General features: G+C 42.5%; 1 protein-coding gene across 4 annotated transcripts in view; it reads left to right on the top strand.

Moving 5' to 3' along the window:
* Window positions 1–16,647, top strand: part of Asns (asparagine synthetase (glutamine-hydrolyzing)) — a 78,072-nt gene extending 61,425 nt beyond the window's left edge. For all 4 annotated transcript variants that reach the window (XM_052720938.1, XM_052720941.1, XM_052720939.1 and 1 more), the window contains exons 2-12: window positions 988–1,259; window positions 4,925–5,162; window positions 7,776–7,961; window positions 8,173–8,274; window positions 8,638–8,765; window positions 10,714–10,840; window positions 13,712–13,818; window positions 14,464–14,564; window positions 15,513–15,594; window positions 15,680–15,835; window positions 16,286–16,647. In XM_052720938.1, the coding sequence (XP_052576898.1) occupies window positions 988–1,259; window positions 4,925–5,162; window positions 7,776–7,961; window positions 8,173–8,274; window positions 8,638–8,765; window positions 10,714–10,840; window positions 13,712–13,818; window positions 14,464–14,564; window positions 15,513–15,594; window positions 15,680–15,835; window positions 16,286–16,495 (1,709 nt within the window). In that variant the 3' untranslated portion in view covers window positions 16,496–16,647. The remainder of the gene's footprint in view (window positions 1–987; window positions 1,260–4,924; window positions 5,163–7,775; window positions 7,962–8,172; window positions 8,275–8,637; window positions 8,766–10,713; window positions 10,841–13,711; window positions 13,819–14,463; window positions 14,565–15,512; window positions 15,595–15,679; window positions 15,836–16,285) is intronic.
* The last annotated feature ends 7,355 nt before the right edge of the window (window positions 16,648–24,002 follow it).

Raw genomic sequence — 24,002 nt, 5'->3', positions numbered from 1 at the left:
TATTTAACTATTTTGAGCTAGCAGTATTCAAATGATACATTTGTAGGCATTACTTGCTTCCTGGCCTACAGGGATCTAAGTTGCCCCTTCCCCAATATTGCTTCATCTCTATGTATTACAACTATTTCACTAACCAATGCAACTTTGAGAAAAATATTCAAGAATATTTTCATCATTGAGGACATTTTGATACTGAACTTTTCTGTTGTTGAGACAAGATCTCGTGTAGCACAGGATGGCCTTGAACTCCTGAACCACACTGCTTCTACACTCCTCCCCTCTAGTGCTAGGATGATGTAGGATGATGTCCTACAACACCTCGCCATAGCAAATATTCTGTATCCTCAGTCAACTCAAAATACTTGTTGAGGTGTCAGATATCAGATTATTCTTCTTTATCACATTTAAAGAAATCACTTAGATGTTAAGCTAGAAGTCATGACATGCTTAAGGAGATGTATTAATACTACATAATAGTGCTTATAAGCTGTTACTTATCACCTTTATATTTGATCTGCAGAGAGTACAGATAAAGCAAAGGTATTAATTATAGAGGCTTGGGAAGAGGCTGTACTAACATGGAGAACTTCCAACATCTTGGGGTTTTTTGAGATTCTCAACTGGAGAATGCTGAGGTTGGGATCCCTACCTACCTAGCTTGGAGCCAGCCAAGCCTGCCATTGACCTTGGGCTGCAGAGACACAATGTGACCTGGAAGTTGTTGGGTGTAACTCGCAACCAAATCCTAAGGTGGAGGAGATAGGGACTTTGGCTGGGTGCTAAGCTTATATATCTGGTTGAACATAAAGGCCATCTGTATTTTTTAATATTTTTAAGCAAATTAAGTCATCCTCATCTGTCTGCCAACCTAATGGGAAATTGCTGTAGATAAAGATGGTTTGTGTCCAACTTTTGCAGAGACTTGTGTAAGTCTCTGGAATCAAGAGTTGGTTCCTGACTGTGACCCTGCTGTGCTTTTCTCCACAGAGTGCCTGCAGCTCTCCTGCAGCATGTGTGGCATCTGGGCCCTCTTCGGCAGCGATGACTGCCTTTCTGTGCAGTGCCTGAGTGCTATGAAGATTGCGCACAGGGGGCCGGATGCCTTTCGCTTCGAGAATGTCAATGGATACACCAACTGCTGCTTTGGATTTCACCGGTTGGCTGTGGTTGACCCCCTGTTTGGAATGCAGCCAATTAGAGTGAGGAAATACCCTTATCTGTGGCTCTGTTACAATGGTGAAATCTACAACCACAAGGCGGTAAGCAGGACGGAGCCGGGGGTGGCTGTCTATAATTAAACCTCAGATGTGGTGGTTAGGATGTTCATATTCTGTGTCATGCTTCTTGCTCTGTTAACTTTTTTTCTATGTTCTTACCTTATGTGCTCTGGTCATGTAGGTCACTGGCACAGAGAGGTAAAATGACTTGGATTTTAAAAACAGGACAAAAATGAGGATGCCAACTCAATTTTTTTTCTATTACAAGTTTTAATATTTATTGGGGCTGTGTTGTATTCTGTGTTAGGTGACAGAGCTCAGCAGTGAAGAAGATGGTTAAGTCTTTCCTGCAATGGAGCTTGTTCTCTTAAGAGACAAGGTCACTGTTTATAGTGAACTTTCTGGAAGAGCAGATGTAGAAGTGATGCGTATGGGAGAGCTGTTTGCAGGAAACTTGAATTGGGACCATGTTCTGAGGAAGGGAGACTTAAAGGGAGACCTAATAGACAGAGAACATCAGGCAAGGCTGGGAAGAGTGTTCCCATGGAGGGGGACAGTATGTGTACAGGCCCTGGAGCGGGAAGCAGTCTGGGATAGAAGGAGTGAGTAGGTGAAATGTGGGGCTGGGAGTCAAGACCGTCAGTCTTACACTGCCAGAAGGGGGCGTATCATTCCAAGGGGGAGCAGCAATTGAGGACTTAAAGGAGGGATAAACTTGAAAAGTTGGGAGATGATGATATTTGTAGCGTTATATAATACGGCCACTGAGAAATTGATTGCAGTTCCACACTTAGTAGGAGCCAAACGGTAGAAAGGTGGCTGGAGGCAGTGAAGTATGTTAAGTAAGACTTGGCACTATTAAAGTTGGAACAACTTTCTACTCTGGTGCCTTAGAACAGAAGTGGGTGAGGGGATAGAAATGTTGATTCTGGAAGCCAGACATGATAAGAACCCCCCAATCCAGGATTATTTGACTAGTTTTTCATAAGGAAAAAAATTAAATCTGTAACTTAAGAGTTTGCATGAGTATAATTCCTTGCTATATTTGCAAGCTCATTAACCCCTTCTTCAACCTTTAATTGCTTCAGAGCAATGTGCATGAAAATTGATAATTATTAATATCTGACTGTATTTATTTTACCTCTCTCCAGGCCTGCACATTCTTTTTAGGGTGAATTATTCTACTATGGTACATCATATTGCTTTTTCTCTAAACTGTATAACCATTTCTCTCTTAAGGATTAGGACATTCTCCTAGCTAACATCAACAGCAAACTTAAGACTCTATAACATCTAACATCCAATTCACGTTTAAGTTCCCCAAGTGCCTCTAGAATACATTTAACAATGTTTATTTTTTGTTTTGCTTTGCTTTTTTGGGGTGTGTGTGTGCATCTGCATGCGTGCACATATCTTTTTGTTTTAGGGCAGATTTTCGTCAAGGTTTAGGCATTTGGTTATGATGTTTCTTGGTAAAATTTGAAATCTCTGTGCCTAGCCTTCACTGGTAGGCTTTCCTAGCTGCCTGTTGGCTAATCTCATTCCTGAACAATAGTTTTTATTTGCCAGTTTGCTTGCTTGTAGGAATGCTTTCAAAGTAGAGTTCTTAGCTGAGCCTTTATCCACTTAGCAAATATACATCTATTAAAGCCCTCTACATACAAACTAAATACTTGGAGATGAGATGGTAAAGAGGAAAGCTAAGGGTGGAGGGAAGGAGTGAGGTGGGAGGGATTCGGTATCATTAAGTCAGGCTAGTGCATGAGAATACTCGGTTGCACTCCGCCAGTATTGCCCTGCATCTCCCTGAGGTGAGGTTAGGAGATATCTTGATTTGTTTTAGGTTAGGAAAAATACCCTGGCTTATTTTGACAGTGTTGCTCCTTATTAATTTTGTTAAGAAGCTAAAAGTTAATATCTTAAAAAATATCCTTTTAAAATTAGGTAACGTTATATGGTATACTTGCAAAGACTTTCTGCTGTTTCTATCGAACATCTAAATTTATATGCCAATGAGACAGCTAGAAACTTGTCTAAGAGTAGAATGAGCAGATTTAATCTTATGTATTTTCAGAAATACGGCATCCAAGTTCCGTCTCCATCCCCTGCTTGGATGATAACAGGAAATAGGATCTGCTGGTCTAGGAGACAACAAAGACAGACCCCTCCCCCGGAGGGGGCGGGGCTACAACATGTCACCTGCCAGTGGAACTTAGGAAGGTGGCAGGATACAGGTGCAGTATAGGAGCATCATTTCAGGAGTTAGAATTAGTACTTGGGAACTATTCATCAAGGGGCACCCCCCTTTTGAATAAATTACTTTTGGAAAAGAGAGTGGAAGTGATGATAATTATTTTCAAATGATGTAGGGTCTTTCCACCCAGGGGGTAGGTTTTCAAACCCACCTCCTTGAGCTAGGATTACCCTGGTAGTCCCTTAGTTGGGAAGAGTGGCCAGATGGTAGTGTTGTAGAGGCAGCCAAAGCCCATGTTTTGACAGTTGTGCAGGCTTTACACAAAGAACCACATGTTGGGGATGGAGAAACCTGAGGCATAGTTACAGGTCGTAATGTGCATTTCAATTTCCTTGGGAATTGTGAATCCTTGTGAAAAACACAGTGCAAGTCTGAAGTGGGGATGTGAGGGCTTTGTGGTAGCATTGGTGGTATGCTCGTGTGGTAGAAAGTCCCAGAATTGGGGCACAGCTCAAGCCTTTTCACTTTGCTGGAGGTGACAGTCAGTGAGGGCTCATTGCTCTTCCTGCGGGATGTATGAACTGGTGATAAAGCCCATGGTCGTTATGTCTGTCCCTGAGAAGTAGCTTTAATGTCACCACTGCCCAGGAAGGTCTGGATGATGTTCACTCCTTGGGACCAGCAGCTTGGGTTTGGACTGTGTCATTGTGAAGGAATCATTTATCCGGGCAGCAAGGAGTGGTGACTAGTTTTGTCCTTTTCCTTTGCATTTTCAAGGTAGGTCTTTGAGGATGAGCTAGGAGAACCTCAGCTGATACTGTGTCCCAAACCAAAAGCTGACAGTTGCTGACTGTGTCATGGATAAGGACATTCCAACAAACTGTTCTAGTCCTTATCCATACGTCTGCTTGTATTCTACCTTCAAAGATCGGAGCACAGATTCATGGAAAATGTTTGGGAGAAAACTCTGTCTATACTGAACATGTCCATGTTTTTACATCATGCATACTATTGCATAACAATTACACCAAAAGCATGTTGTATTAACTGTTCTAAATCTAGAAATGATATAAGTATACAGGAGGATGTGGGTAGATTATATGTAAATAGTACTCCATTTTATAAAAGGCACTAAATCACCTGCAGATTATTGTTTGGCGGCTGGGGTCCTGGAAACAAAGGATGACTGCATATGGAAATGTGCATGTTTAACTACATAATGTGAACCATGGTGTATAACACACTTGGACCCTTTCATATGTCATTGCTCTGGTGCCTTCCCACGGTATCCTGTCTATCAGAATGCAATCTTTATTGTTTTGGGTTCAGCCTTTGTGGTGAAGAATTTACAGAATTTTGAGTTGAGACAAGGTAGAGTTTGATAATGCCATGTTGTTGTTGTTGTTTTCAATCATCCAAGCACATGAACTGATTATAGAACACAGAAATACTGAATCAGGATTATTAGTAGATACATAGGATACTAACGTTTTGTGTGCTCTGTTTCCTTAAGCTACAGCAACGTTTTGAATTTGACTATCAGACCAATGTGGATGGTGAGATTATCCTGCATCTCTATGACAAAGGAGGTATCGAGCAAACCATTTGTATGTTGGATGGGGTGTTCGCGTTTATCCTACTGGACACTGCCAACAAAAAAGTGTTTCTGGGCAGAGATACCTACGGAGTCAGGCCCTTGTTTAAAGCCATGACCGAAGATGGATTTCTGGCTGTGTGTTCAGAAGCTAAAGGTAATAATGGAGTTTTACTATTCTGGGTTTCCATTTCTTCCTGGATCATATTGAAAATCCTATAGATGTCAATAAAATCACTAGTAGATGGATACTCAGTGTGAAGAGGGTTTGAAATCCTAGCCACCTCTCTCCTGCTTTTTCTTTGTGTATGTGTGTACTCATGCATGCATGTGCACATGTAGAGGCCAGAGACTCACAATGGGTGTCTTCTTCTATTGCTTCACCTTAATGTTTGGTTTTTATTTGTTTGTTTGTTTTTGTTTTGTCTCACTGTGTAACCCTGACTGTCCTGGAACTCACTATGCAGACCAGGATAGCCTAGAACTCACAGATCCACCTGCCTCTGCCTCCTGAGTCCTAGGATTAAAGGCACACACCACCATGCCTAGCTCCATCTTAATTTTTGAGGCTGTCCTTAGAGCTCACTGATGTCACTGATTTAGCCAGATTGACTAGTCTCTGGACTCTAGGACTCCACCTGTCTGCCCTGCCCTGCCCTCCCTGTGCTGGAGTTAGAGATGCAGAATACTGCTACCAGGCTTTGTGTGGGTACCGAGGATCTGAACACAGGTCCTCATGCTTGCTTGGCAAGCACTTTATTGACCAGGTATTTCTGCAGCCCCTGACTCTTCTGGCCACCAGGAGGTGAGCAAGTTTCTTCTGCATGCCGAGTAGTTCTGCCATGGTTTACAGATAGAGCCAAGTGACCATGGACTTGGTCATTGTGACCCAAATGCTTAAGCTAAAATAACTATTTCCTTTAAAATATTTTATCTTGGGTATTTTTTCACAGCAACAGATACCTTGCGAACACACATAGCATTTTCTGGCAGCAAATTTGGTAATCATCTTTTGTCTCAACTAGATGGCAGGTTTTCTATAATGTATCTTTGCCATTTCTTGAATCCTTCGCCACTTAGTTATCAGATTTAACATTGCTTGAAATGAGAATCTTGGTCTGTTAAAGGATCCTTAGCAAACTAACTACAGTTTGGGTATTAGTCGATGCTTTGCTTGGTCTGTCAAAAAGCAGCATAGGGCATTGTGCATCAGTTACCTAGAGTCCTCTTGGGGAGACCTGGCAAGGGAACACAAAGCTTCTGCTGGCTATCCTTTGGACTCTTAGACCTAATGGTCCCTTGATAGGGAACTGTAATCTCACCAATGGTTTACTCTCTGAAGTTCGGATGTTTTCTGCATCCTTAACTCTGTCCTTTTCCAGACTGTCATAGTTACCTTTCTATTACTGTGATAAGATGCCATGACCAAGGCAAGAGTTCATTTGGGGATCATAGATTCAGAGAGTTAGAGTCGATGACATCATGATGGGGCAGCATGGCAGCAGGCAGGCAGGCAGGCAGTGGCTGAGGTCTCACATCTTGATCCATAAACATGAGGTAGAGAGAGCTAACTGGGAATGGTGTGGGCTTTTGAAACCTCAAAGTCCACCTCTAATGACATACCTCTAACAGGGCCATACCTCTTAATGCTTCCCCAACAGTCCTATCCACTGGGGACCAAGTATTCAAACATGAGCTTACAGGGGCCATTCTCTTTTGAACCGCCACACCGATTGAATGATCTCACCTGGGGTGCTGCATCCTTTATCAGTCTTTTAAAGCATCTCATTGCAGTTCTCTGCTTAAGGCCCATCAGTGGCCTGCATCCTCTACAGGCGTGGGCAGCATTTGAGCTCTGCCAGCTAGTGAGAACATTGGCTTTCGTTGTTGGCCTCTAAATTCTGTGTACGTGGATTGGGTTCAGAAACTCATAGTAAATTATAACAAGTCTCTGTGTAGATGGGTGTTAACTATTTACAGCAAACATTGGCTTTTGTGTCTGATCATGGTGTCAGGGTAGCTACTGCCTGTAAGAACTGCCTGAAGAAGCTTAAGTTATATGGCTTTCTCACACACATATGGCAGCTATAAGGGAGAGGTGCCAGCTTCTGAGTACCTGATGGTGGGTCATTTTGCTTGTTAAAGGCATCAGAACCATGGGTCTTTACAAAAAAAAATGCCTCAGTGATGACATGCTCAGCAAGATATCATGACATTAACATTTTGATTTCTCTCTTTTCTCGGGTTTATATCTCTTCATGTCTGCTTTCTGGTAGAAAGTAGACTTTCCCTTTAAAATGTTTTATTCTTCGAACATTTTATAGGCATCTAAACAATAGGTTCCCTTGATCAGAAATTTCAGCTAGGGAAAGGAGGTAGATACTGAAGACTTAAAGGTAGCAGGGCCATTCAGTGCTGGAGAGGACCTTCTCAGAAAATGTTACTGTAACAACTGGACAAACGGGTTAAAAAGTGAAGTCTGGCATCTTTATCTCACACTACATTCAGAAATTATCTTGAAGTGGATCGAATCATTTTTCCATTGCATCAAATAACTGCAAGTCCATGAAGTTGGTGTCCTGTCTCCGCGCCACTCTGACCTCTTCAGTAAGCAGAGGAGGGTTTCGGTTATTTCCTCTCTCACTGTTTGGCTTGTGTAGTGGACATATACGTGTATTTAAAGGGGGAAATAGGAATTTGAGGGTATTAGCCACCCGTAAAGGCTGCGGAGAGGCACTCAGTTGCACACGTTACTGTTTTGCGTCTGTAGGGCTCGTTTCGTTGAAGCACTCCACAACTCCCTTCTTAAAAGTGGAGCCCTTTCTTCCTGGACACTACGAAGTTTTGGATTTAAAGCCAAACGGCAAAGTTGCATCCGTGGAGATGGTGAAATACCATCACTGTAGGGATGAACCGCTGCACGCCTTCTATGACAACGTGGAGAAACTCTTCCCAGGTGACTGACGCCCGCGCCCTGAGCGCACACGATCCATTCACACCGTTTGAATGATTTTGATTCTCAGATGTTTCCTCTTTGATTTGGAGGTGGTGGGAGCTCCTTGGGTGACGGCCATCATGGTGGTATAGGGGACTGCATGCCTCACCTCAGCTAGCTCAGCCTGAGCTTCTCTGGGGCTGGCTGTTTCATTTACTTTCTGTGTTGACAGGCTTCGAGTTAGAAACGGTGAAGAGCAATCTGCGTATCCTGTTTGACAATGCTATCAGGAAACGCTTGATGACGGACCGGAGGATTGGTTGCCTTTTATCAGGTGACGTCCATTTAAAGAAACATTCTGTCTTGCTGGTATTTAAATGAAACGATTTGTAGCTGGCCCTCACTTTATTGTAGATGTGTTTATAGGCTGTATTTGTTAGTGTAAGAGCTGGTTGGTACACATTCCTCATAATCCTGTGTACTGATTTTTTTAAGCCATTTTAGATACAGTTACCATTGTAGGGGCCAGTAAAATGTATGTGTTATATTCTTCACTTAATCAAGTTGATTTCAGTTTATAAAACTTGGAGATCTTAAGAGTCAAACTCCCAGCCAGACGTTTAGCGGGTGTGTAACCAGTTGCCTTTGCCCTGTCTTATGGAGGCATGCAACCATCGAGCTTGTTCTTGTGACACAGGGGGCCTGGACTCCAGCTTGGTTGCCGCCTCCCTGCTGAAGCAACTCAAGGAGGCACAAGTGCAGTATCCTCTGCAGACATTTGCGATTGGCATGGAAGACAGCCCCGATCTCCTGGCCGCTAGGAAGGTACCTTGTAACCTGCCCATTGTGTTTAGAACTTAGTCCTGTTATTAGACTCAAAATCAAGTTGAAGTTGGCATAGTTTGCTTGCTGTTACTGTGATAAAGGCAACTTGGGGAGGAAAGGGCTTATTTGGTTTACATACTCCTAGGCACAGTCCGTTGAGGGACTCCAAGGTAGAGACTAGAGGCAGAAACCTGTAGGCAGGAACGGAAGCAGAGACCACGGAAGAGCGCCGTGTGCTCCTCCTGGCTCCAGATTCCTACCTTTAGTTTCGACCGTGAGGTCCTGCCTTGGTGATGGACTGTGACTCAGAGTATGTGAACGAAATAAAGTCTTTCCTCCCCGGCTTGTTTTTGTTCATGGTCTTTATCATAGCCATAGAGAAGAATCTAGGGTAGAAATTTGCAGTGATGGACCTGACCCTGTTTTGGGGAGGATTATGGAAGGCATTTGGAGCTTTGGAGTGTCCAGAGTTTAATGTGCTAAGATGGAAACTTGGAAGAAAACTCTATCTAACAGCTGTGCACATAATGGGGGCCTGGCGTGTGACGTTTTAGAGGGAAGGTTTTATGATACTTGGAAATAAGGATCTGTGGTTCTGGTGAGCTGAGGCTGAAGAATGAGTTGTGATGAGACCCACACCTCCTGGGTGAAAATCTTCCTGAGACAATAGCGTTGTTTCTGTTTCTGCTGCTGACCCTGGTCATTATTTTAAATAGAATAGAAGTACTAGACTTTTATCCACTGGGTACTTTTGGGTTTTTGAGACAGGGTTTCTCTGTGAAGCCCTGGCTGTCTTGGAACTCGCTCTGTAGACCAAGCTGGCCTCGAACTCAGAGATTAACCGTGTGCCACCACTGCCCGGCTCACTTGAGTACTTTTATCCACAGTGTCCCAAAGAATCTCTAAAGACTCAGTGGTTATAGTTTTCTTCTGAAAGTGAAGGTGTGGTCAGTGTTAATACTGCAGGCTTTGAAGTCGGCTTGATGGTTTCGAGTCCGGATTCCACTGTGCAAGTCTTCCCTTTTTTTACAGCAGTATTTACAGTAACATGATTTACAATAATGTGTGTGTGTGTGTGTGTGTGTGTGTGTGTGTGTGTGTGTGTGTGTGTGTTTGAGACAGGATCTTACATTTAGTTCAATCAGGGCTGGAACTCACTATATGATCTAGGCTGGCTGTCAACTCCTAGCAATCATTTGGCTTCAGCCTCCCAAGTAGAATTTCCTCGCCTTGTAGGATTTCAGGCATGAGCCACCACACAGCTTGTAGTGGGGTAGTTTTAAAGTAAAAGTATGTATTCATAGGAAGTGTGTGACGTAGAACCTGGTGTGTAGTAAGCACTTTGGTAAGTATGAGCTATAATTTTATTTTCTATAAAGCAATACTTTCAGAACTGTAGGCAGAGCGAAACTTGTTGTACTCACAACTCAGTGTGCAGATCAGGTTCTTACTCTGGAAAGACCTAGATTGGCTGAGAAATAATCCCAACAAATAGGCTTATGCTGGAAGACAGACAAAGAAAGTAGAAGACTGTTTGCGTAGGACCAACATGCTGGATATAAAATTAGGCCTTTCAGCTCAGCAAAAAGTGTGTTTAAAAGGGGACCATGTTGGACTAGCGAGAAATGAGATAGGGTAGGTAAAGTAGAGGCGAGAGGTGCACTGATTGGGAACCTGGACTGTCAGGTTATAGCTTTGATTTGGAAAGAGCTGGTAGATTTACTTCTTGTGGTTGAGTGGGCATGGGGGCCAGGCAGAGGCACGCGGCAAGGCTTAGCCAGCATGTGGTGGCCTGCATTGCATCTTGCCATGGCGTTCTGGAGAGACCTTCAGCCTTACGCATTATTTCTTTTCACCATGTTAATTCAGGATTCCTTGAGAAGAACTGACCTGCTTCACTTTCAAAAGTACTTATTTAACAAGCATATGGATTTTTCTTCACAATCAGGTGGCAAATTATATTGGAAGTGAGCATCATGAAGTCCTTTTTAATTCTGAAGAAGGCATTCAGGCCCTGGATGAAGTCATATTTGCCTTGGAAACTTATGACATTACGACAGTTCGAGCATCTGTAGGTAAGGGATTTTGTAGTGAAAAGAGTTTTAATACTGAAAAAGGAGAAGGTTTAAGATGGTTTCAGTTTAAGAAAGATTGTCTAAATATGAATCCAAGCAAATTTCCTATATAGCTATTAATATTATATTCTTAAGACAATTTAAGAATATCCTAAATTTTTTTTCATCTGGAGGAAGTCCTTTTAATGAATATAACCAGATCTTTGGAATGCTGAATTTACAAGTCAGCTCTGCCTACAATCTTCAAGGATGCTTCATAAAAATAAATAACAGCTCACATTTACTAAGTACATACTACATGCTACATTCTGTCTCCCACACATAATAAGAGTTATTTATGGTTACTTCAAAACATCATACTGGTATGATGGTTCAGCACCCAAGAGACTGAGCAGGAGGGCTGCTGCACCCTTGGCATTTATGGCATCACTATAGAATGGATCCATATTTTGGCTCCCTTTTCTCCCATTTTCTCTGTACAGAGTATCTTGGATGGTACAGTTGGGCCACAATACTTAACATTATCCTTTAGTTTCACCAACCAAAGTTTGTAAACACTGAGAGCAATATTGTATATTACTGAATGTGTGCAGACTTTACTGCTGGCATTATTCTAAGCAATGCAGTGTAGCAACTGTTTACATAGCATTTATACTGTATCAGGTACTGTATGTAATCTAGAAGTGATTTAAGGTATAAGAACAGTTCACAGGTGTTTCAGGTTCAGACTTCAGCAATGATGCAAGTGCCTCAGTATGGTGAGTTTTTGTTTCTTAGTGCATATAAAGACTGTGGCTACAGTGTACTGTGGCCTACTGAGTGCCTTGACTTAGGCCTACCTTATTGTTGTTGCTGTCTAAACCGTGGGAAAATGATGCAGTGTATTTGCTCTTTCCAGGATTGCTAGTCTTTTAATTCGTAAGAAATGGACTTCCTCTGAGGCATAAAGCTGTCTTAGTTAGGGTTTCTATTGCTGTGAAGTGACACCATGACCATGCCAATGCTTATAAAGGAAAAACATTTAAGGGGTGGCTTCCATCTTCATTATCGTCATGGTGCAACATGTTGGTGTACAGGCAGACATGGTGCTGGAGAAGGAGCTGAGAGTCCTGCATCTTGACTCCCAGGCAACAGAAAGTGGTCTGAGTCACATTGAGCAGAGAAGCTTGAGGAAAGGAGACCTCAAAGCCCACCCCTACAGTGACACACTTCCTCCAATAAGTCCATACCTACTTCAGCAAGGCCACACTTCCTAATAGTGCCACTCCCTATGAGCTTATGGGAGCCAATTTAATGCAAACTACCATAAAAGCCAAACTAACTAAAATGAGATATGCCTGTATATGTGTATAGGTTAAGTGCAAACATTATCATTTTATAAGAAGTTGAGGTATCTGAAGATTTGGGTAACTGAAGGGAGGTCTCAGAACCAATCCCAAGTGAAATCTGAGGGAGAACTGTTTTTGTTGTTGTTGTTGTTTTGATTTTTTTTTTCAAGACAGTATCTCTGTGTAGCCTTGGCTGTCCTAGAACTCACTCTGTAGGCCAAGTTAGCCTCAGACTCACAAGGTCCACCTGCTTCTGCCTCCTGAATGCTGGAATTAAAAATGTGTGCCACCATCGCCCATCTGTGAACACTGTTCTTTATAAAATGGAGAAATAGATCTATATACTATAATACATTTTCCTTAAGGAGTTCTCACGTAAATACTCTGTCACACAGCTTACCAATTACTAGTTATTATTGTCATGTAACTGATACTCGTTTTAGCTGGTGAACACATTCTGAGATTAGAAGTGGACCACAAATCAAATAGACTCAATGTTGTTGAGCCCTTAAAATGCTACTAGCTGAGTAGGCCTCTTTTAAAACTCACTTTGGAGTACAATAAGCTACCTTAGTATTACAATGATTTGGCCTTTTGAAACGTAGTAAAAGAAGCACATTTGTAACATGTCTGTGACTGAATTTTCATGGTGTGGAGGCATTTTTATACTAAGAAGGATAAAAATGAGATTAAGAGAGATGTGGAATGGGTGCCAAGCAAAAAAATGTTGCAGTACCATACAGAGCCTTAATCAAATGTGGAATTTGGAAGTGAGAACTGATAATGGAAAAGAATAAAATAATTAAAACTAAGTGATTTCCATTAGTCAGTCCATTTTTCTGTCACTATAATGGATAATCCCCGGTGAATGACTTTTTAAAAATGAGTTTTTTGTTTCTTTAACTCAGAATTTTGTAGGCTGAAAGGCCAGCAGCATGGCACTTGGGTGGGGTGGCATCAAGGAGCCACCCATGAAGGGGATATTTTGTAATGAGACGAGAGACCAAAGAATAGAGAGGGTTCTGTTTTCAACAATTGACTCAGGAGAACTTGTTTGATTTCCTCTGGGAATTGTCTTAATGCCTTCTAAGCTAAGATTCTTGAGTAGCCAAGTAACCCCAAGCAGGCTTTACACACCACTTCTCAGTTCACATGGACCACACCGCCACCGTGAGTCCTTGGGATCCAAAGCGTTGCACTGCCTAAGCCCTTACTTTTCTGTAGTAATGTTACTATGAAGCCATTGCATTTAGGGATTTGAGTGGTTCAGTTTAGCAAAATTTTGAGGTAGAAAGTCTTGTTCAAAGAACATAATTTTGGAGCCTGTTTATAAAATATCACAGTGGTTTCTAGGCTATTTTATTGCCTAAGTTGGATTGACTGCATGTAGATGGCTTCTAAGTATTTATGTGATCATTTTGGAAGCTGCTTATATTAACTCACAGTCCAACAAGACACTCCAGCCTGCAGTTTTTCCTGAAAGCGAAGGAAAGGCTTTCTAGAAGACACATTGACATCAATGCTAATTTCTCTTCCATTTAAGGTATGTATTTAATTTCCAAGTATATTCGGAAGAACACAGACAGCGTGGTCATCTTCTCGGGAGAAGGGTCAGATGAACTTACGCAGGGCTACATATATTTCCACAAGGTGAGCACTCTGGAGAGAAAAGATGTCCAGGCTGAGTTCAGAAAAGTCAGAGTCACTTGACTGTTTCTATACTGTCTTTGTGATGAGTACCATTTTGTGTGTGTGTGTGTGTGTGTGTGTGTGTGTGTGTGTGTATCTGAATTGATGGTGTCTGTTTCTTTTAGGAGAAAGAAGTCTCAATAGGATCAGAAACTTTTCATTCTTAAAATTAGAAATGAGAATTGCTGTATTTATTTATTTATGTTGCCACCCCCCCCCACCCCCTGCCACCCCCACCCCCGAAACAGGTGTTCACTATGTAGCTCTGGCTATCCTCAAACTCACTGAGATCCACTTGCCTCTGCTTCTCAAGTGCTGGGATTAATGGCATGCACCACCAGGCCCGGCTGCTTTTGTTTTTTTTTTAATTCCTATGGAATCATCACTGTTGCCCTAGGCATCCATCTTATTTGTTGCCACACTAAGCACTTTGGAGGGTGGATGGGTCTGTCTTATAAAACATTGTTGGACTCTGAAGTCATCTACTCCTATCCCTTACCATGTTACATTTTCCATCTTACTCATAATTTGTTTTAAAGGGAAAGGGAAAGGCTGCCTGTGTGCCAAAGCACAGGCACTCACCTTTGTTTTTTTTTTACTAAATAGGCTCCTTCTCCCGAGAAGGCGGAGGAGGAAAGTGAACGACTGCTGAAGGAACTCTACCTGTTCGATGTTCTCCGTGCCGACCGCACTACTGCTGCCCATGGGTAACTTTATGGTCAGCTGTAAAACGGAGGGAGATGGGGGCGGGAGGACATGGGGACTTCAAATGAGATCAGTTGCTTATTTTTTTGTTTTGTTTCTTTTCGGTTGGCGGCAAAGTATGATTTTTTTAGCTAAACTTATCCCTAAAGAATTGGGCTATGGGTCTGGATACTATCATTGGGGTGAGGAGAGATCATCTTCTGAGCATGTGTCAGGAAGGTTTTGTGTCATTAAATCATAACAGTAATGTACCATATGTGACCTAGAGGGAAGGCTGCAGCTGCTATTTCTAAGCATTTTAGACAGAATCGGAAGTTGTAAGTAGCACCATAGCCAGTCCTAAGCACCTGCCCTGCCTCTTTGATGTGTCCATTCCCTGACATGAGGGGTCAGGGAATGAGGATGCATGCGGTATGATGAGATTGTATACTAAAAATAAGTTTCTTTGGCGCAATTTCTTCTTGGCTTGAGTTTTCAGATTTAACTGGGCTTGTTGAAGAATAGAAGAGCCTTATTGTGCACAATAAACACCTGTCATTCACTATATTAGTTTCTTCTACCGAATCATAATTTAGTTGAGTGGGCTGGAATCACAAGTATTACCTGTCTGCTTACCCTGACCAGAGTCACGAGGACTCTGTACACATGATACTGTATTTGCATACATCTTCATGATGAGGCCACTCATGATTCTTAACTCTTCTGCTCTTAGAGAAACAGTTAATTTTTCATAGGCACAGAAGGAAAGAAATAGCTCCAAACAGGACCCTCCCTAGATGCTGGTTTTATTTTGAGTACAGACTTCAGTGTGTATCCAATTGTGCAGAGTGGCCATTAGGAGGCTGAAGTAGGACTCTGTAATTTGCGTTACTCAGTCTGGTGCAGTTGCTGGGATGCACATGCCCACTACTGACTAGCTTTCTGGTTGATTGTCTTCTGTTTTCCCCAAGTCTCGAACTGAGAGTCCCGTTTCTGGATCACCGGTTTTCCTCCTATTACCTGTCTCTGCCACCAGAAATGAGAATTCCAAAAGTAGGTAAATCAGCTCCGCATAAAACCCCCAAAGCCGTTGGCTTCACTGGTGACTTCACTGACCTTCCCTTTGTGTTCATGGCAGAATGGGATAGAAAAACATCTCCTGAGAGAGACATTTGAGGACTCCAACCTGCTACCCAAAGAGATTCTCTGGAGACCAAAAGAAGCCTTCAGTGACGGGATCACCTCAGTCAAGAACTCCTGGTTCAAGATTTTACAAGACTATGTGGAACATCAGGTCTGTCTTCAAAGATATTTGCTGGAACAATATCATTTAATAGAGACCTGGGATCTCTGATTTGTATTTAGTTTGAATAGTGGTGTCTGTAAGAGTCACAGTTCCTACAAAGAGCACCTGTTTTATAAGCATTACATAAGAATTAAGGAAAATGAACTTGTATTAATAAGAAGTAGAGAGGACACTTAGTAGTCATCACTGACCCTTTTGCATGTGTCTGGGTATCCTGGGTACAAATAAATAAAACACTAAGCCTCCAAATACAAAATATGCATGAGAATTTTTAAGATGTCACTGCATCTGTTTATTATGGCTTGTTTCATTCAGCATTTTACTAAATGATAGTGACTTAAAGGGTCTTGTTAACTTATAGGATGCCTTAACTTTAGTCTGGTCTGTATCAGAGCAAATACAAATAAAAATGTGTTCTGTTCTGAATTTATCTTATAGGTTGATGATGCAATGATGGCAGCGGCAGCCCAGAAGTTTCCCTTCAATACTCCCAAAACGAAAGAAGGCTATTACTACCGCCAGATCTTTGAACGCCATTACCCAGGCCGGGCTGATTGGCTGACCCATTATTGGATGCCCAAGTGGATCAATGCCACCGACCCTTCTGCCCGCACACTCACCCATTATAAGTCAGCTGCCAAAGCTTAGCTGCTCTCTAAACTCTAGTGTGAAAGTAAGTGTTCCTTCTGACTCTGAAGGTAGAGACATTGAGGCAAACACAGAAATAATGCAAATCAACCATCAACTGCTCAGGCTTACAAAGGCATGGAAAGAAATAAAAATATTACATTTAAAATGCCTTCTGGTGGTGGATGCGAATACAGCCTCATTAGAGGCAACTGGGGACGGTGGCGTTTGCTGCCATGTGGATGACAATGATCTGAGCTAAAGGGAGGGCATAGGATCTTCACAGCTCAGTTCTGCCTACATTCCTAACGGCTGGCTAGGCAGACAGGGATGGGAGTCCTCTGTGAGAATTCATGGCAGTTCTGCTTTATAGGACAGCGATTCAGTTTCTGCTTTCTTACATTGTGTTAATATCCCTTCTGAAGACTCGTGAAGCTGGGGATAAACTTCTCAACTACAGAGTCAGATGCTAAGTTAGGCTCTTGTGGGTCTCTATGGAACTGTTAACACTGACACATAACACTGGGCATTATGGAACTAGTTCACACAGATTTTTCTTATTAAAGCTTCATTTATAAGAGCAGGTGGTGGGCCAGGTATGGACCCCGGGCCATTGTTTATTGATGCTTATTCCAGAGGAATTTTCCAAGCTACACATTTCCCATAACTGTGGTTGGGGAAGTAGGAAATACCACTTAGAAACAGAAGATACTCATTTGAACGCTTCTTGAGGGCTTCAGGACAACATGTTGAGATACGTAAAACAAATGAATTTAGCTGTTAAAAACTTTTGAAAAGGGAAGAGTTGGTGAAAGACTTCTTGATGGTGTCAGATATTTTGGTGCATGACTCTCTGAGCACTGGGGAGGCTGCAGCAGGATTAGGAGTTCAAGGCTAGCCTGGGCTACACGGTAAGGCTGTCTCAAATGAAGGAATGCTTGATGGGAAAAGCTGTTGAGGCCAGCTGTAGGCCATGACTTACCATTTATAAATGTGTCTAAGAAACTGAAGATGTATCCTTACTGTAGGGTAACCTAGTGCTTTTCTTGTATTTATAGATATTTAAGTTGTTAAACTTAGCTAGATTTGGCACCAGACCTGCTTTCTGCTAAAGCTTAGCCGGCCCAGCTACGTGGCATTGCAGATACTTTGGCTTGGGACCTGTGACCCTGATTGAGAATATTTACACAGCGCACATGGCAGGATCAAAGTGTGGCAGATAGCACATTGCCAGTTCTGAGGGTGTGGGAGAGGCTTCCGATTTTAACTGAAATGACTCAGGTGAATGTTCGGATCCCGTTTAGAACTCTGACCCACATGGAGATAGTGAAGTCAACTTCACCGCACCAAACTTGTGTGAGAGCCTTTTCTCCCTCTGCCAATAAATGCCCAAGAAAGGTGTGCTTCGGTGCATAGTTTGAGAGCTTATGGTTCATGATGGGCTTGTTGTGGCTGTTGGCTATGTCGATTCTCTGCCAGTGATGAGGCAGAAAATCAGGGTAGAAGAACCCAGTGTAACACAGCTGTTTATTCATGGCGATGGGAAAGCAAGAAGGAGTTTAAGGACAGCCCCTGAGGACATCTCCAGCGACCCCACCAGGCCTCACCTTTAGACGTTTCTACCATTGTCAGTAATTGCCATTCAATGAATGAATCCATCAATGGATTCATTGAATTAGTCAGAACCTTTATGATCTAGTCACTGGACAACGATTGCATGCATTAGTTGGAGACTAAGCTGTAGCTAGAGTTTTCCTGCCTGGCCTACAGTCAGGACAAATCTCTCTTACCTGCCAGTCCCACAGCCTCTCAGACCCAACCAAGTAAACACAGAGACTTATATTGCTTACAAACTGTATGGCCGTGGCAGGCTTCTTGCTAACTGTTCTTACAGCTTAAATTAATCCATTTCTATAAATCTATACCTTGCCATGTGGCTCGTGGCTTACCGGCATCTTCACATGCTGTTTCTCATCATGGCGGCTGGCAGTGTCTCTGACTCAGCCTTCCACTTCCCAGCTTTATTCTCTTCCTTGTTCTGCCTATACTTCCTGCCTGGCCAATGACCAATCAGTGATTTATTTATTGACCAATCAGCAACACACTTGACATACAGACCATCCCACAGCACTAAGCCTTCAACCCACGAGGCTTTTGGGCAGACTCTTCATACCCAAACTATAACAAACAAGGTTGCCCCATAATGGCTATAGATGACTTCCAAATTGTGCATGTTCATGTGGCTAACCTTTTCTTTTGCAACTTCAAAGGAAGATTTGAAAAAAAAAAAAAAATACCACTAGGGTTGCTAGCATGTGTGTGATCCAACAGCTTACATACTAAGCACACTTGGTTTTTAGACCATCCCAATGGATCCCATTCACACAGGACTGCTAATAAGCAGTCAGACCCTTCAGGCACCTTTATAACTAAGGATTCCCAGCTGACACCTTCCCTCTTCATCCTCATGGCCGCTTCTCCACAACCTACTCGGCAGAGTTTGCTTCCCTTTGACTTAATATCTACTCTAAGGAAAGGTACCATGTACTATAGCAACATTTTTTTGTGCTTTATTTTTAAAAATGAGAGCAAAACCCCCAATTTTCCCTCAGCCTTTAAACAATAGTCAGCATGATCTTGCACATCTTTCATTGAAACGGTACCACTGTACACGTGTAGGTAGATCTCCAAAGCTTCTAGCACAGGGGTAATATAAAGAGCCTGATAGGCTAGCCCTAACCCACCCTTTAAAGAAACTTGTGTAGCATTCTGGCTGTGACCACAGTGTCAACATGCTCCTTGTACCTTGTTTGATTTAGTTTGGTCTGGAGCCTTGGAGAAGGCCCATATGGTTCAGAATCTGACTGTAAGGAAATGTGGAAGTGGGCCTTGGGCAGTTTGTCCACATACAGATAGAAAGCATTCCTACCCAGCAACACTCTGGCATTGTCCTGAAGATTTTGTTGCCTTAACTCGCCCAGCCTCAACTGCAAGCTTGGCAGGTTTTACATTCTAAAAGTGTTCTTGGTGTACCTCCCCCAAAGCTTGCTGCTCTGTAAAATGTCTGCTTCCTTATCTTTGCACCAGGTAGGGGTTTATAATCATGCTGGCTAGCAGAGTATAGCGGAAGTGATGGTGGGAGACTTTTGTGATTTGATTGATGTCTGCTTGCTTTGAATGTGGAAGAAAGCCTCACCACAGAGACAGGTCCTGTGTAAGAGTTGACCTCTCCAGGGACCACTCATTCAACACTGAACAACTACCACCATGCTTTTGAGCGAATGAGCCTCTGGAAGATTCCAGCTCCTAGTCTGAGACTTCCGTCTGTGACCTTGGTGTGGTGCCAGAGATTAGCCAGTTTTGGACTCTGGCCATGCTCCTCATTCATAAACCCCAGAGCACAATGGGTTCTCAACGGTGTTAGGTTGGGGAGGCAGTAGCTCTTATATATCACAGTAACTGGAAACTCGAAATACTACTACCTTTGTTGACATAGTTTAAGTAAGCTGCCAGATTGAACAATAAACTAGTAAGGGGTTTACCCTGGGTTAGCCAGGCTGTTTGCTCCTTGTGTCTTAGTGGCAATCTTCCCTCTATTTATTGTCACCATTGGTAGGCTAAAGGAAAAGGCTCCTCTGGGCTACTGTAGGGACAAGAATGGAGAAAGCAGGGTATGCCCCCAGGTTCCCATGACAGCTGAGAAAACCATCCTGCCACAGTGCATCCCACTAAAGAGTTAGTTTTCATTAAAACTGTGTGTTTTAGCTAGTGGAGGACTTTGTTCATTGTTGGGGGTTTTATAATCACTCTAGGGGCCAGGAAGACATTCTCCCACCATCAATTAGAGGGGGAAAATGGTGAATCATGGGCTAAAACACAAAGCTTACACACATGTCACTTTTGTTCACTTTACAAACCATTCATGTGGCAGCACTCAATTCCCGTGTGTGTGTGCGCGCGTGCGTGCATGTGTTGAGGGTATCAAAAGGAAAATGAAGTATTTTGGAAAACCCCCAAATCCACTAACCCATCGTCTGGTCACCAAATAGTTCTCTCCTATGTATAACCTACACTCGCCGTCAAGAGTGACACACTGGGGATTCTACGCTGCTAGGGCTTGAAACCAAGCTGTCAGGGTTTCTGGGTGAGGTTCTGATGTGTTCATCTGTGTCAGGCTGAGAGGGAGTTGAACCAAGGGCCTCTTCCTTGCCTGCCTGCTTTATAATAAAGAAGCAATAGAGTAATTTCAGCAGCAACAACGAAACACATGCCACTATGTTGTGGGATATTTGTACACCATGTGAAGATACGTTGCTGTGATTGGTTTAATAAAGAGCTGAACAGCCAATAGCGAGGCAGGAGGTATAGGTGGGACTTGTGGGCAGAGAGAGGAAGTAGGAGGAGATATCTGAGACGCCACAGAGATGTGTGGGAATGGGAACATGACGGTTTCTAACAGAGAAGCCTATTGGGCTCATGCATTATAATTTTGGTTCCCCAGAATAACACTTGGCAGTTAAAGATCCTCCTGCCTGCTGAGGACTGTCCTGGAAGCTATAATCTTATCATCAGTGCAGTCCTGTACCTGTACCTGTACCTGTACCTGTACCTGTACCTTTACCTGTACACCAGCGTCTTATGGATAAGGAGAATGATGTACAATAGGAGTTATGCAGCGTGGCCAATGTCCATGGCTGATGGTAAATGAGGGGGTGATTGATTGCAGGTGCCAAGAGTTTAGAAACTCCCTGCTCCATGGGACACACCAAAGGGTTAGAAATATAAACATAGAAATAAACTATTCCATTTATATTGTAATGGGAATATGTATTTTATTTTATGAATAACACGTTATTTAGCAAATCTACTGATTTAAACATACTGTTATTTTAGTTTTCCAACGGATAACCAACATTTGTGATAATGTACATTTGTGATTTAAATATTGTATGCGGGAGATACTCTTGAGTTCTGGCTTGATTCCCAGCCGTGCCTAGCTGGTAAAAGCGCTAGAGAACAAATGCACTAGGGAATTTGAAATCATTCAAAGAAAAACTTTGGGAAGAAAAGCCATATCTACACATTGTCAGAATATTTTAAAAGTAATATAAAAAAGCGTTTGATTTCCGAGGACGAATGATATAGTACACAGCCACAAGGTGGCAGTTCTGATGCGTTTCTCTTTTCAGGCAAATGTTTTGAATTTCTCAAAGGCACTGGCAGTACTAGCATAAAGAAACTTGCATGTTGCCTTGAAGAGATAGCACATTCATTTCATAGAATAAATCACAACACAGAAGCTCCATGGTGTGCTGTAAGCAAGTATGGAGCTAACAGCTTGTGACTGTTGTACAGGCTGGTGTGAGCTTATGTATGAATTTCTTACAGTTGCTTGCTCTTTATCCGCCATCCTAAACACAGCCTGTACAAAGTGATTCTCATAAAAGTCAAATCCCTAGCTAGGGGAAGGGGAACTAAACTCTTTGGTGGTGTGGCCACTGTTAAGTGCCCTCGCTCAAGTAAATAACTACCCCTCTCAAGCAAGCCACACTAAATGCATCCTCATGCTTACCAGTGCATGTGCACACACACACACACACACACACACACACACACACACACACACACACGAACATGAGACTTGAAAGAAGAAGACTTGTAGGGAAGAAGAAAGGTGGTGGGTGTGAGAGGCAGATAGAGACAATATTGAGGGTATAATCCTGTTACCTCATATGTGCATGGAAGTATAAAAGAATAAAGTTTTTAAAAGGGTGGCTCTTCTACTCTCTGGAGAGCAAAGGATGTAGGCAACCTACACCGCCTTTTATTTGGTTTTCTTTTGCTTTTGGAGACAGTCTTGCTGTGTAACTGACATTGACCTTCAATTGTGAGCCTCCTGCCTCAGCCTTCTGAGTGTGTGCCAACATTTCTAGTCTTATTTGCCTTTGAAATGAAGTCAAAGACCCACACGAATGCCAGTTCCCTGGTCTTGCACTCTTAACCTCAACTCATCTCGGGTTATGCAAATGCAGCTACAAAACAAAACCTGCATCATGCCCTTTGCACATAGTGGCAACTAACATGTATTGTGTGTCTAAGGTTGGTCAAAGATGTCGGTTAGTGCAACATCCTGAACATTGAAGAAATAGCTGAAACACAGAAACAGAAGATTGTCAGCTGTGACCAATGGAATCGTCTGCCTGGTATAATGGATCCCACAGAAACTATTTCTACATTAGCAAGGCGATTTTTACATGTGGTTAGATGGTCCATAGAAACATGGTGAGCCCTTATCGAAGTGATCATCATCCTCTGCCATCTTTAGTTCTTTACAAAAACAAAACAAAAGAAAACAAAAACAAAAAACAAAACAAAACAAAAAAATCTTTCAACATTAACCTTATATTTATGGGTTTGAACTTATAGGCTACAGCTTTAATGGAAATGTAGATGTTACAGAGCAGGAGTTTAGAAGTGTAAGTGCAGAGTTTGGAAGAACCCTGAGGACACAGACATGCTGGTCTGTATCAGGAGTGAGAAAACACAGTTGAAAAGAACAGCTAGCTAATGACTCAAACAGCAGAGCATGGAGGGCTATCCATCCATGGACCAGATCAAACTGTAGCTTGTAAGAGACAGGTTGAATGCAATATCATCTTGAGTCTACTGTATTATCATTTGGTCCTTTGCATTATGTTGTAGTTAGCACTCAGAATATCGAGACTCTACGACTCTCAAACAACCCTAGTGGGATAAGATGATCCTCAACCAAATATGTTTCACCATCTCTTGAGTTGAAAAGTTTCTGTCACTCTTAATATGTGAATTGGTTATGGATGTGTGCCTCTATAGTTAAGCACTTTTCTTGGTTATAGATTAAAAGTCACAACCTTAGGTAATGATCAGATAAATATGTTTGTCACACTGTCTTGTGATATGACATGCTACAGACTTGGGTAGTGTTTCAGAACTTTTGTTTTCAATCAGCATGACACAGGACTGTGATTAACCTTGATTTAATGGTGTGAGAAAATGAACAACTCAGAGATTAAAGAGAAAGTGAGGCGGGGAACCATGAGTTCTGTACTGGGCAACAAAGTTTCTGATGACAGTGGGGGATTTGGGAAGCATGTCGTCTGTCAAGGTCACAATGTCTTCATCGCCTGGCCAGAAATTACATACTCAGTTGCCAAGAGGGACCAGGCACATGTACAGGACTGCACCTGCCTAGAGAGGAGAGCTGTAGCCAATGATGAAGGCCACTCAGCCTGTCCTCAGATCCAGTTCTTCCAGGCCATGTGACAATACTGTGTCATGCATTGCAAGAGAATCCGGAAATACAGATTTCTGTAAAAGTTCTTTTTTAATTCTTAAGTATTGATTAAAATGTTAAAGAATGTTCAGGCCAAACAAAATGTCCTGTGTGTTAACAATAATTTACATAATTTAATCAGCGTTTCACTCTGGAGGCCTGTTAAATAAAACAAAACCTTCTGGGAACTGATGGGGGAGTTCCCGCTGGCTGGGG

Source organism: Peromyscus californicus, unplaced genomic scaffold (genome assembly GCF_007827085.1).
Source record: "Peromyscus californicus insignis strain IS unplaced genomic scaffold, ASM782708v3 Scaffold_6__1_contigs__length_162567912, whole genome shotgun sequence".
Classification (NCBI taxonomy): Eukaryota; Metazoa; Chordata; class Mammalia; order Rodentia; family Cricetidae; genus Peromyscus; species Peromyscus californicus.
This window is presented reverse-complemented; position numbering and strand designations above follow the sequence as displayed.